The 15,118-nt window shown below is 45.6% G+C and overlaps 1 protein-coding gene across 2 annotated transcripts; it reads left to right on the top strand.

The window, feature by feature from the left end:
- Positions 1-6,296: 6,296 nt before the first annotated feature.
- On the top strand, positions 6,297-15,030 carry ABHD14B (abhydrolase domain containing 14B). 2 transcript variants are annotated; one of them, XM_015417735.1, is made up of 4 exons: positions 6,297-6,382; positions 9,008-9,243; positions 10,619-10,860; positions 13,594-15,030. In XM_015417735.1, exons 2-4 carry the CDS (start codon positions 9,036-9,038, stop codon positions 13,774-13,776), a joined length of 633 nt encoding a protein of 210 aa, XP_015273221.1. In that variant the 5' UTR covers positions 6,297-6,382; positions 9,008-9,035; the 3' UTR covers positions 13,777-15,030. The 2 variants fall into 2 exon arrangements, with proteins under 2 accessions (XP_015273221.1, XP_015273222.1); XM_015417736.1 differs by lacking the exon at positions 6,297-6,382 and adding an exon at positions 7,068-7,103.
- The last annotated feature ends 88 nt before the right edge of the window (positions 15,031-15,118 follow it).

Raw genomic sequence — 15,118 nt, 5'->3', positions numbered from 1 at the left:
TGACACTGTCTAACCATCTCATCCTTTGCCGTCCCCGTCTTCTTTGACCTTCAATCTTTCCCAGCATCAGGGTCTTCTCCAGTGAGTGCTCCCTTCTCATTTGGTGGCCAAAGTATTTGAGCTTCAGTTTCATTATCTGGCCTTCCAGGGAACAGTCAGGGTTGATTTCTTTGAGGATTGACTGATTTGTTCTTCTTGCAGTCCAAGGGACTCTCAAGAGTCTTCTCCAGCACCATAGTTCAAAAGAATCTATTCTTCGGCGCTCGGCCTTCCTTATAGTCCAGCTCTCGCAGCCATACATGACTACTGGGAATACCATTGCTTTGACCATGCGGACTTTTGTTGGCAGGGTGATGTCTCTACTTTTTATCATGCTGTTTAGGTTCGCCATCGCTTTCCTCCCAAGGAGCAGGCGTCTTTTAATTTCATGGCTGCAGTCACAGTCTGCGGTGATCTGGGATCCCAGGAACGTGAAGTCTGTCACTACTTCCACGACTTCCCCTTCTATTTGCCAAGGAGTGATGGGGCCGGATGCCATGATCTTAGTTTTTTTGATGTTGAGCTTCAAGCCCACTTTTGCGCTCTCCTCTTTTACTCTGAGCAAGAGGCTCTTTAGATCCTTTTCACTTTCAGCCATTAGAGTGGTATCATCTGCATATCTGAGGTTGTTGATCTTTTCCCCAGCAATCTTAATTCCCGCTTGTGATTCATCCAGGCCAGCATTTCGCATGATGTACTCTGCATATATATTAAATAAGCAAGGTGACAGTATACATCCTTGTCGTACTCCTTTTCCTATGCTGAACCAATCAGTTGTTCCGTATCCGGTTCTAACTGTCGCTTCTTGGCCCTTATACAGGTTTCTCAAGAGACATGTGAGGTGGTCTGGTACTCCCATCTCTTTAAGGACCTGCCATAGTTTGTTGTGATCCACACAGTCAAAGGCTTTAGCATAGTCAATGAAGCAGAAGTAGATATTTTTCTGGTACTCTCTTGCTTTCTCCATAATCCAGCGAATGTTGGCAATATGATCTCTCGTTCCTCTACCTCTTCGAAACCCAGCTTGTACTTCTGGTAGTTCTCTATCCACGTACTGTTGAAGCCTAGCTTGTAGGATCTTGAGCATGACCTTGCTAGCGTGTGATATGAGTGCAATTGTGCGATAGTTTGAACATTCCTTGGCATTGCCCTTCTTTGGGATTGGAATGTATACTGATCTTTTCCAATCCTGTGGCCACTGTTGCGTTTTCCAAATTTGCTGGCAAATGGAGTGCAGAACTTTAACAGCATCCTCTTCTAAGACTTTGAATAGCTCAGCTGGGATACCATCACCTCCACTAGCTTTGTTGTTAGTAATGCTTTCTAAGGCCCATTTAACTTCACATTCCAGGATGTCTGGCTCGAGGTCAGTGATTATACCGTCGTGGTTGTCAAGGACATCGAGGTCTTTCTTGTATAGTTCTTCTGTGTATTCTTGCCATCTTTTCCTAATCTCTTCTGCTTCTGTTAGGTCCCTACCGTTTTTGTCCTTTATCATGGCCAGCTTTGCATGGAACGCTCCCTTGATTTCTCCAATTTTCTTGAAGAGATCTCTAGTCCTTCCCATTCTATTGTTTTCTTCTATTACTTTGCACTGTTCATTCAGGAAGGCCTCCTTATCTCTCCTTGCTGTTCTCTGGAAATCTGCGTTCAGTTGGGTAAATCTTTCCTTTTCGCCTTTGCCTTTCGCTTTCCTTCTTTCCTCTGCTATTTGTAAAGCCTCATCAGAAAGCCATTTTGCTTTCTTGCATTTCTTTTTCTTTGGTATGGTGGTGATTGCTGCCTCCTGTACAATGTCACGAACCTCCGTCCATAGTTCTTCAGGCACTCTATCTATCAAATCCAGACCCTTGAATCTATTCTTCACCTCTACTGTATATTCATCAGGGATGCGATCTAGGTCAAACCTGAATGGCCTCGTGGTTTTCCCAATTTTCTTCAGTTTAAGTCTGAATTTTGCAATGAGTAGCTCATGATCTGAGCCACAGTCAGCTCCAGGTCTTGTTTTTACTGACTGGATAGAGCTTCTCCATCTTTGACTGCAAATTATATAGTCAATCTGATTTCGGTGTTGCCCATCTGGTGATGTCCATGTGTAGAGTCGCCTCTTAGGTTGTTGGAAAAGGGTGTTCGCTATGACCAGTGTGTTCTCTTGACAAAACTCTGTTAACCTTTGCCCTGCTTCATTTTGCTTTCCAAGGCCAAACTTGTCTGTTATTCCAGTTACCTTTTGACTTCCTACTTTAGCATTCCAGTCCCCTATGATGATGAGGACATCATTTTTTGGTGTTAGTTCTAGGAGGTGTTGTAGGTCTTCATAGAACCAGTCCCCTTCAGCCTCTTCTGCGTCAGTGGTTGGGGCATAGACTTGGATTACTGTGATATTGAATGGTTTGCCTTGGATTCGGACCTAGATCATTCTGTCGTTTTTGAGATTGTATCCCATTACTGCCTTTCTTACTCTCTTGTTGACTATAAAGGCCACACCATTTTTTCTATGAGATTCCGGGCCACAGTAGTAGATATAATGGTCTTCTGAGTTAAATTCGCCCATTCCTGTCCACTTTAGTTCACTGATTCCTAGGATATCGATGTTCAGTCTTGCCATCTCATTTTTGACCACGTCAAGCTTACCTTGATTCATAGATCTTACATTCCAGGTTCCTATGCAGTATTGTTCTTTGCAGCATTGGACTTTCCTTTCACAATCAGACACATCCACAGCTGAGCGTCCTTTCGGCTTTGGCCCAGCCACTTCACTCTTTCTGGGGTTACTTGTACTTGCCCTCTGCTCTTCCCCAGTAGCATATTGGATGCCTTCCGACCTGAGGGGCTCATCTTCCGGTGTCTTTTCTTACTGTCCATGGGGTTTTCTTGGCAAAGATACCAGAGTGGGTTGCCATTTCCTTCTCCAGTGGATCACATTTTGTCTGAGTTCTTTGCTGTGGCCCTCCACGGCATAGCCCGCAGCCTCATCAAACCACGCCAGTCCCCTCACCACATCAAGGCAGTGATCCATGAGAGAGTCCCCCTAGGGTACAGGTGGACTAAACTACTCTTTCAGCAACATTCACAGTAATCAGACTCCTAGCAGGCTGTCACTTTCCCAACATGAATAAACATCATGCACGCACTATATTCTTGTGATACTTCAGCTCTTTTGCTGCAAGCCAACAGCACGCTTGTGTGAAATCATTAGGAACTTTCCCAGCTGGTCTAAACTACTCTTTCAGCAACATTCACAGTAATCAGACTCCTAGCAGGCTGTCACTTTTCCAACATGAATAAACATCATGCACGCACACAGTTCCTATATTCTTGTGATACTTCAGTTCTTTTGCTGCAAGCCAACAGCATGCTTGTGGGAAATCATTAGGAACTTTCCCAGCTGGTCTAAAGGAGGCAGTCGTGTGCCCATTCTTGAAGGAGCCATCATTGGACCCTATGATCCTTACCAACTATTGCCTTGTTTCAAACTTACTGTTTCTGGGCAAGGTGGTCGAGAGAATGGTGCTGAAGCAACTTCAGGCCTTCTTGAATGATGCTGCTATCCTGGACCCATTCCAATCTGGCTTTTACCCTGGCCACGGGATGGAGACCATGCTGGTCAGTCTCATGGATGACCTCCAGAGCCATCTGGATCGAGCTGGGTCAGTGCTGCTGTTGCTTCTTCATTCAATGGCATCATTCGACATGGTTGATTATCTTGAATGATGCTGCTATCCTGGACCCATTCCAATCTGGCTTTTTCCCTGGCCACGGGACAGAGACCATGCTGGTCGGCCTCATGGATGACCTCCGGAGCCATCTGGATCGAGCTGGGTCAGCGCTGCTGTTGCATCCAATGGCATCATTCGACATGGTTGATTATGATCTCCTGAACAAACGTCTCACCAACGTTGGGATATGGGGGGCCACCTTGCAATGGCTCTCCTCCTTCCTTCATGGTTGGGGACAGAGGGTGGTGCTTTGGGAGGAGCTGTCCCAGCGGCACCCACTTGAATGTGGGGTGTGCCGCAGGGAGCTATCCTCTTCCCGATGTTGTTTAACATCTATATGAGCCCTTGCCCAGTTGCTCTGAGGGTATGGGCTGGGTTGCCATCAGTACACTGATGATACCCAGCTCTATCTGTTGATGGATAGGTGGCCGGACTCTGCCCCAGAGGTGTTAACTAGGGCACTACAGGCCATGGTGGATTAGCTAAAACAGAGCCAACTGAAACTCAATCCAATGGTCCTGAATCTGGGTTGTGGGGATTTGGGATTGGGAATCTGGCTCCCAACCCTCAACGGGGTTCCTTTGGTGCCAGTGCCGAGGATGAAGAGTCTAGGGGTTATCTTGGATTCCTCCCTTTCTGTGGAGGCCCAGGTGGCCTCCATTGCTAGATCAGCCTTTTACCATCTTCAGCTGGTCAAGCAACTGGTTCCCTATCTCACTTCCCAGGGCCTAGCTACAGTGATCCATGCAATGGTCACTTCCCGGCTTGATTATTGTAACTTGCTTTATGTAAGGCTGGCCCCTGAACTTGACCCAGAAACTGCAGCTAGTGAAGAATGCAGCAGTGCTCATGCTGATAGCAATGTCTGTGTGGGCCCACAGCCAGCTGGTGCTAGACCAACTGCACTGGCTGCTGCCGCTGCCTTTAGAGTACTGGATCCAGTTCAAGGTTCTAGTGCTGACTTTTAAAGCCCTATGCGGCCCAGGACCTGCCTATGTCAGGGACCATTTCTCCCCATATGTGCTCCGCAAAGCCTTGTGCTCAAACTGATCAACATCTTCTGGTTGTCCCTGGCCTGAAGGACGTCAGGCTAGTCTCAACTAGGGCCAGGGCCTTTTTGGCCCTGGCCCCAGCAGGGTAGAACAAGCTCCCATCTGAGATCAGGGTCCTGCAGGATCTGTTACAATTCCACTCGGCTTTTAGTTGACACAGCGGGCATCCAAATTCCCATTCTTGTTCTCCCCTGCTGACAGCCCTATCCTAGTGGTTCGTGGCTTGATACCTCACAACACCGCTCAGAAGGTTTGCATCTGAGCATCGCTACCGAGGCAACTTTTACTTTGGAAGCTACCTTATACAGAATCAGATCATTGGTTTACCAAGGTCAGCATTGTCCACTGTCTAATATTGGCTTTCCAAAGGTCTTTATATGAAACTTTGAACTTTTAAAATCTTAGATCTCAAATTTTAAAATTTAATTGTTGAATTTTATGTGTTGTTTCACTGTCACAATATTCTACGTGGCCTTGTGAACCGCCCTGAGCCCACTCGCAGGGAGGGTGGGATATGAATCAAAGAAATAAATTCAATTAGTCAATCTGAAATGTGTTCGTGATGTTTTATTTATATAGAAAATACACGAGAACAGCTGTGTTTCTAGTTCCTGTGATTTTAGAAAACGAGAGGTGCCATAGCTCAGTGGCTGATAGGGTTTCCAACCTCCAGGTCCACCCTGGAGATCTCCAGGAATTACAGCTGATCTCCAGATGGAGAGAATGGCTGCTTTGGAGGGTGGACTCTATGGCATCATTCCCTGCTGAGGTTCCGCCCCTCCCCACACTCCACCCCACCCAAATCTCCAGCTATTTCCCAAGTCAGAGTTGGCAACCCTAACTGGAGCCGGTGCTTTGCATGCAGGTCCCCAGTTCAGTCCCCAGCATCTCTAGGTGAAAGGATCAGGTGTAGCAGGCGATATGAAAGACCTCTGGAGAGCGGCCCCTGTTAGTCAGACAGTGGACACTGACCATGGTAAACCCGTAATCTGATTCAGTATAAGGTAGCTTCACGTGTCCATGTGAGGAAAACTTGAAGACAACACTGAAGCATATTGCATGGATGACAGAAGACAGGAGGGCCTGGCGGTCCATGGGGTCTCAAAGAGTCAGACTCGACTGTGTGACTGAACAACAAAAAAATCGCAGGTACTTGTTCATAAAGACAACATCTTGGGGCATCTTAAAGAGTAACAGATTTATCGTGGTATAAACTTAAGGGGCTTAGCGCCTTCTTCATCAAATGAATGAAGCGTGTCCTCGGCTGGCAAAATGAATACAAGTCCAGTTTAAAGTTCCCATCTTTTCTTTTTAGCATATCTAACTCGTATACTCCACAAAAAATAAACTAAATTCACTGCAAGATGAGCCTAAAAGCACGTGGCTATTTCTGTCCACTAGGTGTCCCTAGTGTTCATTTGAACTTTTGCTTAGAAATGTTGTAACTTCCCTCTTATTTATTTTTTATCGTTCTTTCTCCCTTCATGCTTCCTTGAGAACCTTTGGACCCCGGAAGCTCCGAGAAGCAGCATCTCTTTCGGTGTTCGTTTGGCCGTGGTCTCTCTCAATCAGGTAGCCACTCTCACGCTTTCACTTTCCACCTTTTTGCGTTGGAAAGAAAACGGCTTCGGTAGGATTTTCTGTTTCTTTCCTCCTCCTGGCCTATATTCCAAAAAGTTCTTCATACATTCGGATGAATTGGCCGTTACAGAAAAGGGCTAGGTTCACAGCTGTAATTGTCTCCCGCCACGATTTGTCTGTCGCAATTCAAAGGACTTTCTTTTCTACAGAGCAAGCTGCTTCTGGACTTTTCCCAGAAGCTCTAGGCTGCAGTTAATAAAATGGAACTTATCCCGGTGTAGACTGGCTTACCCAGGGGGCAGAGCCATCCTCTGCAGGTCTACTCAGAATCGTGCTGATGGTGGCTTACTAGCAGAAAGTGCTCTTTCACTGATGCAGTGTGATCCTAGGGAGGTAAAGGTAAAGGTTCCCTTGCTCGAAAGCCAGTCGAGTCCGACTGTAGGGTTGCGGTGCTCATCTCCGTTTCAAAGCCGAAGAGCCAGCGCTGTCCGAAGACATTTCCGTGATCATGTAGCCGGCATGACTAAACACCAAGGCGCACAGAACGCTGTAACCTTCCCACCGAAGTGGTACCTATTTATCTACTTGCAATTTCTTCCTTTCGAACTGCTAGGTTGGCAGGAGCTGGAACTAGAGACGGGAGCTCACTCTGTCTTGTGGCACCCGGGTCTCGAACTGCTGAACTACTGACCTTCCACAGCCTGCAGTTTAGGTACAGGAATGCAATCTTCTGTTATGAAACCTTAGCTGGGCCATCGCATGCTGCTTTTCCAGTTTATGTAGCACTATTACTTTTGGACGACGTACTAAATCTGTGTGTGTATGATTAACACTGCTGTTGTTCTGAGCTGGCTGACTTCCGCAATCAGTCGGTTTAGGATTGTACTGAAAGGAGGTTTAAGGGCACCTTGGAATTCACATGCATTTCCCTGCACTCAGACCACTTTGTGCTTTCTCAGGAAAATATAATCTGCAGTTGCTGAAGTGTGGTCTTCTCACTGGTCACATGTCCCAAGGAAAAATAATGGGGCAAACCAGTTCTTTTGTTTTAGCACTCGGGAGTCCCACAGAGCACCTATTGTAGCAGACTTGCACCTGTTCCTCACTGTAAGGAAGTAAGGGGATGGGTGGTTCACACATGCATGCACGTTGTTTCTCTGTACTTGGTTACTGGTAGGTGAATGTGTGAACTGACCTGACTCCATCGAAAAGCATCCTGTCTGAAGGTGATAGAACTTTCCTGACTGTAGTGATCCATTCTCAAGCAGATCATCACTTTTTTTGTATTCATCATATGTGACGGTTCATACTTACCTGAGCAGCTGAGGAGTGATGGTCTTTCCTCCTCCACTCAGATACTGTCACTTCTGAACTCCACAAGAACAAGTACTCACATGGAGGCCAGAGTTTTGTAAGACTTCCCACTTTGGTGTAGTGGTTAAGAGTGGGGACTCTCATTTGGGAGAACCAGGTGCAATTCCCCACTCCTCCACATGCAGCTGCTGGTGTGACCTTGGGTCAGTCACAAGTTCTCTCAGGGCTGTTCTCAAAAGAGCTTGAAAGAGCTCTCTCAACTCCATATACCTCACAGGGTGTTTGTTGTGGGGAGGGGAAGGGAAAGGATATTGTAAGCCTCTCTGAGACTCCCAGTGAAGGGTGGGGTACAAATCCAGTCTCCTCTTCCTTCTTCTAAAAGGGGCATATTCCAGTGTGTTTTGCAATGTATTTACAGTGAAATTCTAACCCTTCTTAGCCAACTGGCTTCAATGGACTTATAAGAGTATCCTCTCTTTAGGACTGTACTCCCCCTTCCAAATTCTAACAGGTTGCAGGATATGTGTGTGATTCGAAAGTAGTGTGAACGAGTGCACTTTAGTCAGGCCACCATGTCCCACAAGCTATCTGATTGCCAGTTGTCTTCCTCCAAGATGAAGGTGAGAGTGGCATGTGGTCATTCCCCAGAAGGCAGTCCAGTCCCACCACACACACACGGCACCAGTTCTGGAAGAGGAAACATCAGCAAGAGCACTGTAAAATGAAAAAAGGATGTGACAAGAAGCAAAGCCCATCCAGCATCCCATGCTTCAGACCCCATAATTCCAGTAAATGTTATTTTTGTTTTAAGAAGGATGCCTCAGAATGTGCTTGAAATAAAGTCGTTTTAAAGTTCTGGTTTTCTGATGCCATTTGCCTGGAGTCCAATCCAGGTTCTTCACAAGCAATTTACATTTATATTTTTGTACTTTACATTGTTATACTTGAGGACAGATATCCAGGTACCAGATATATGCACCAAAAATAATGTGCATTTAGAATTTGGCATATATTCCTTCAAAATATTCAGAATTGGGGATCCAGCCTTTTCTTAGTTTTTAAATCAGTTTTAAAGTGACAGCTGTGCATTTCAGTATAGACAAAGAGGTGTGTGTACGTTGTAGTTTCAGCCCTCTCTTCCTGAATTCTAAATGTACAATAAAGAACTGGCTCTGAGAATTAGTACCATTTACTCATGGCACAGAGTGAGAGAATCTAGTTTCCCCCTCCAAAAGTAGCCAGTGGGCCAGAGTTCGACTTTTTTATTTTCTCTTTCATGTTCTTTGTTGCTCTTCCCTTCAGGTTTCCTGGAAAATACGGTCCTTGAGCAATGGCTGCCACGCAACTGACTGAGGGCACCATACCAGTGGGTGGACAGACTCTGTTCTACAGGCAGGCCAAGCCAGCTCAGCAGGCCCCTCGTCTCTCTGTCTTGTTGCTGCATGGCATCCGTTTTTCATCAGAGACTTGGCTCAACCTGCAGACTTTGTCTAAACTGGCTGAAGCGGGATACCGTGCTGTAGCTATTGACCTGCCAGGTATGTCTCAGTGGTTGAGGACACCTCCTCAGTGCTCAGATTTTGGAAAATAAGTTGCCAAAAAATCCTTGTGCTGTCTCCTCATTCCCTCTTGGTTACAAGCTCTTCTAACAAAATTGGCCGTAACCCTTAGGTGCCTGATCAGGAGCAAAGTCTATGTTCTCTCCTCTCCAATATAACTCCCACACCATGGCTATTTACCTCTTCTCCCCTGTATCAGTGCTAGCATTCAACAGGCTATAAAACTGGAGAGGATTTCTCAGTTAATTCTTAGTTAATCAGAGGAGAACACATGCCAACCTCTTCATTCTTGGACACTTTTAAAGAGGCAAAACAGGCCTGTATTCAGACACAGACAATGTAGTCAGTAGAAGATGGTTTCTTGTTAACTATGAGGTATGGCGGTGAGCCTTTTTGCATTTCATACAGAATGACGGTTTTTTAGACCCATGTATAGACAACATGGCCAGCTACCTTGGTGGCACCTGTTAAGGTGCAGCAGTAGTAATGTACCTGTTAGTGTAACATGCAGCGTGGACCTAGTCCTGTTTTCCCCTTTCTGCTTGGAATAGCCAGCATCCTGACACCTGTTATCTGGAGTGCAAGATTGTCTTGCCAAGTTTCATATATCATCATAGTGGTCTTATTTTGTATTTATTCATTGTGCCTTTGGAAAACTTAATGGAGTTAACATGGGGCTCCCAGGCAGTTTCTGATCCAAGCACTGGTCACCCTGAGGCCTGCTTCATTTTAATAATGCAATGTTGTTATATACTTTTGGATCATCCCCCCCATCCTACCCAGAGCCAGAATCCAGGGTATTCTGATGCTTGTTGGTGTCAAAAGGAATTAATGATGCATTACTTCTTCTCAGGGCTCTTTTTGTAGAAAAAGCCCAGCAGGAACTCATTAGCATAATAGGCCACACCCAACAGCAAAATCCATTAGCATATTAGGCCACACCCTGACAGCACTGCTCATTAGCACATCAGGCCACACCACCATGTTACCAGAAGTGTGGTCATCCAGCCACACTCACCTTTCCCTTCTTATTCTGTTTACCTTGTTTGTTGTCAAAACCCAGGGGTTTTTTTGTAACAGAAACTCCTTTGCATGTTAGGCCACACACCCCTAATGTAGCCAATCCTAATGAGTTTCTGCTGTTGGGCGTGGCCTATTATGCTAATGAGTTCCTGCTGGGCGTGGCCAACTTGGGAGCCAGCCGGAACTCCGTTCCTGTGCGTTCCTGCCAAGAAGCCCTGCTTCTTCTGGATTATCACTCATTCCTTGGGGACTATGCCACTGCAAGGCATCGTGCTACTTGTCACTGGATGGTTTATGCCTTTGATCGGATGTCTTTTTCTTTGTCGTGCAGGTATGGGTAATTCCAAAGATGCTACTGCTCCAGCTCCCGTTGGAGAGCCAGCACCCAGCAGTTTCTTGAAGTCCGTATTCGAGGCCCTTCTGTTAGACCAGGCTGTGGTCATCAGCCCATCTCTCAGTGGGATGTATTCACTTCCATTCCTTTTCCAGCACAGTGAGCTGCTCAAGGCCTACATCCCAGTGGCACCCATCTGCACAGAGAAGTTCCCAGCCACACAGTATGCCGGTGTCAAAGTATGTCTACCAGCTAGGCCTGGAGGGGGATTCTAAGGTTAACGCAGGAGCAGATTTTATTTCAATGAATGATAGTTAGGAAGAACTGGGAGGCAACTGGGAGAAGTTGCAGAGGCTTCAGAAAAGAGTGAGAGAATCGGGTAGGCAGCTTGTCTGTGACAGCCATACTGCAGGCACGGATTTGTAATAAAATGGGGGGAGGTTCCCAGTTGAGCACTAGAGGGCACTGCTTGCTTCTTCATTCTCAGATGCTTTGAGACAGGCAAAGCAGGCTTATATGCAGGGCCTATTTACTGACACAAACAGGGAAGCCCTATAGAATGTTTCTGTTTGTATAGACTGCTAGAAGAAGTGAGGAGAGTGGGATGCAGGAATTCTTTCATCACTCCCCTTTATTAAGAGCTATGAAAATATGAGAATTGCTATGACAGCCTCTCCATTACTGGATTGGTGACACAAGTTCCACTGTTGTTTGCATCAAATCTTTGCTTTTTTGAGCATAAGAAAATGCAACATTATAGAGGGAGATACATGAATCCTAATTGCAGTAAATGCCTGGATGTTACCTAACTCCTAAGGACGTACAACTAAGCCGTCTGTCATCTTTTAATGTATAAGAAATGTTACCCAAGAGCAGGGGCAAGTTCTTTTCAGGCAATGAATGAATGATGAGCCTGTCTACACTGAAGTCTCCATGGTATTGGGGAAGCTGCATATGTGCTTATTTCATTTTCATTGCATCAGATCTTCTTACATAACCAAGCAGTGCATGTTATAGGACAGCACACCTATGACTAGTTCCTTTTTGCATAATAAACAGTGTGCGCGAAATGGGATTACATGTGCATTTTGATGCAATTACCTGGCCACTGACAGGTACGATAAATGCTGATCAACACATCTCAGTGTGATTGTGTATTACTACCTTATAATGTCTCTTGCAAATGTAGAACACATGATCTGACCCTTCTCCAGATTCCTGGCCTTTGGACTTTTTGCCTTTTCCTAATATTAATCTCCTGTATTACATGTCCTTGCCCTTGCAAATGTGACCTGAAAACTTTTTTTAGCCATTGTGACACAGCAGTGAGAATTCCCTGTAATTCTATGAATCCTGAATATGCTGCTGCAGAGATTTCGGAACTTCTACAAACACAGAATAGCACCCCCCCCCCCCCGCTTAGGAAGGAGACTTCCTCTTGTATTACAACTGGGAAAGTACGACATGTATTTTACCACTCCGCTGTGCAAAGTCTGAAGCCTTCCTCCAGTGGAAGAGCCACTTGGGCTGCAGGAAGGCCTCTTATGCTGGAGGAATTACCTTCAATCTAAGATAAAATATGTGCCAGTGACTTGGAGCCTGCCTGAAAGTTCTGTGGATTGAAGTGCAGGTGATTTTTACTAACTCCCCTTTCCCATGGCAGATCTATGATTCTCCCCCTCTAAGCCGTTCCTGGGCGGTCCAGCATTCCCCAGAGGAGCATTTCAGGGGGCATTTGGGGCTGCAGCGGGAGGGAAGAAGCCATGCTATGTGGATGGAAGTAATTTTTAGGTGAGATCCAAGCTGTAGATTTTAACATGTTCATAACATTAACAGAAGTAAGCACTAATGATCCATTGTAAGGCAAAGAGGGCAAGTTTGGAGGGCAGTGAGCAAAGCAAGAGCTGCGACATAAGAGCTGGAAATATGCTGAGAAAACTTTTTCAGCTATCTAACTTCCAACACATCAGAATGTAGACAAAGGTTATGCTTCTTTGTTGCTTCTCCTGGATCTATCTGCAGCCTTTAAGACTAGAGTACTGTAATGCACCCTACACAAGTCTCTCCTTGAAGTCAACTCAAAGATTCTAGTTAGTTCAAACCGCTAGGTGGGACATGCATATCACTTCCATTCTGCAGTCACTTCATTGGCTGCCTACAAGTCACTGGGCATAATTCAAGGAATTATCACCTACAAAGCCCTTCATGGCTTTGTCCCTCCCCTGCAGGACCGCCTCTGTCCCTGTGCTCTACCACAGCAGCTTTGCACATCCCAGCAGGGCCTTCTGCAGGTACCATCCTGCAAATGGGCAAAACTGATAAGTGCCTGTACTTGTGCATTCTCTGTTGTGATCCCCACCTTACGGCATGGTCTCCCTGATGACGTCAGGAAGGCTTCCACTCTCCTGACTTTCTGCAGACTATGCAAAACGTAAGTATTAAAGAGGGCATTTTGCACAGGTAAATAGGGCTGTACTGCAATTAAATGGTTAGAAAGCTGCATTCGTAAAGGTATGGTAAATATGCTCAAGTTAGGTTATTCTGCACCACTTAATGCATCATATTTAAAAGGTCATGCTTTGTTCCAGCGCCGTTTGAGATTTCTGTCTGTTTTCAGATTTCTGTTGTCCAAACCCTATTGTAGTGTTCATTGGATGTCCCATCCTGTTGCTTGTACTTGACTTGCACAATGTCATCCACCTTGAGTCAAAGCAGTAACAATAATAATAATAATCAGAGAGGGAGTTGGCAGCTGCATCACTTCTTTACTAGATAGGCATTTCCCCCACATAACTGTAATCCTATCTAGAGGCAATGTGCCGTCTAAAGTCGGTGTACAGTCAGTGAAATTTGCAAGCGGAGCCTTTGCTCTGGTGTTCCACTTGAGGTCTTTTATGCTGGTACCATCTGAGGGCAGACTCTTTTTGTTGGTTGATTTGACCCCACTTGACTTCACTTTTTCCCTTCACTAGACACGGACACTCATTGTATACGGGGACCAGGATGTCCAGTTGGGGGAGGTCAGCCTGAAGAACTTGAAGAACTTACCCAATCATGAGGTGATGCTTATGAAAGGGGCAGGCCATGCCTGTTACATGGACGAGCCAGAAGAGTGGCACCTTGGTCTGCTAAACTTCCTAAAGAGCTTGGAATGAAGAATAAAATGGCTTCTGCGTCCTCTGGCCCATCATCGGTCACTACCACATCTGTCTCTTTGGTGTGTGCTTCCAGATGCTTGGGACTGCTCTCTCTCTCTCTGTGTAATTCAGTCAGTGGCCTTTCAGGACTATGCAATAATCCCAGAACTAAGCGGATTAGCAAATGCATGATGTTACATCCAAAGTGTGCCTGCTGCCTAATTTTTGGTTAACTATATAGGCTGAGTGAGTGTGGCGTTCTCTGTCTTGGCCATGAGATGCATTAGGTCACATCTTTTCATACTGATATGTTAGGGTTTGTCCCATTATGTCCATTGGGACCGGGGCTAGTCATGAAATCAACCTTTTCCTCATTCCCATCTCTCAGCCATGACTGTGGCATGCTTCTCTCATATGTATTTTTATTGTGGCCAAGATTGATGTAACAAAGATGGAACAATGTATGTTTCCCCAAATGAACAGTCTCTCAGAACGAGTCCCCCTTGGCCTTTGCTCTCGATCCTTGATATTGCCTCTCATCTCTCTTGGTGCCCTTTTCCCTTGACGACAAGAAGTTTCAGTTTTCCTGCAGGGTTCTCTACATGCATCTCTGTGTCAGAACGTGTTGCTTCTTGCTGTAGAGCAGCAAAAGTAAACTGAAACTAAGAGCTAACAGTGGCAGACAGGTGTTTTGGTTTGTGATGAGCAACCATCAGAAAGCAAAGCCAGTGCTGACTTCATCCTCACTGGCCTGAGAGAACATCGTTTTGCGTGACAGAATCCTTCACATCTCTTCGCCTGCCCCCCTTCCCAAGTTCTTCAATGATGTGTATATGTTAAATGACACGTTCTCCTTCTGCGGCCTGGACTGTCCAAGACTTGTGGTGGCTTACTGTGTGGTGCTCTTGGATTTCATGGTTACTGTGATTGTTGTCTTGAATGGTGTAAATTAGACAGTTGAAGGAATCATCTAAGATGTGTAATGACTGGTTAATGGGACACATTTTGAGTACTGTTTGACTGCAGTTGCAAAAATAGAGAAAAAGCAGAGGAAACTCTCTGTAGTCCTGCCAAGGAAAGGGAAAGGTCAGGGCACTCTAGAGGAGAAGCATTGCTCATCCACTTCAAAACAGAAAGGAGAGCGTTCCATTGCTGTTTCATACTCAAATCATTCTCTCTTGGGTATAATCAAAGGGTCCTTTGGGCTAATATAGAGAGTGGAGACTTTTAAAAATAAAGCTGGAGAGAAAGAAAATGAACAAAATCAGCTGTAAGCTGGAGAGAGAGAAAAATTGATTAAATCAGCTGTGCAGGACACTGGGTTATGTATACAGTAGGTAATCCATGTGAGTTCCTGCTG

This window comes from Gekko japonicus, unplaced genomic scaffold (assembly GCF_001447785.1).
Source record: "Gekko japonicus isolate JY-2015 unplaced genomic scaffold, Gekko_japonicus_V1.1 scaffold97, whole genome shotgun sequence".
Classification (NCBI taxonomy): Eukaryota; Metazoa; Chordata; class Lepidosauria; order Squamata; family Gekkonidae; genus Gekko; species Gekko japonicus.
The sequence above is the reverse complement of the archived record's forward strand: the minus strand, read 5'-3'. Positions and strand labels throughout refer to the sequence as shown.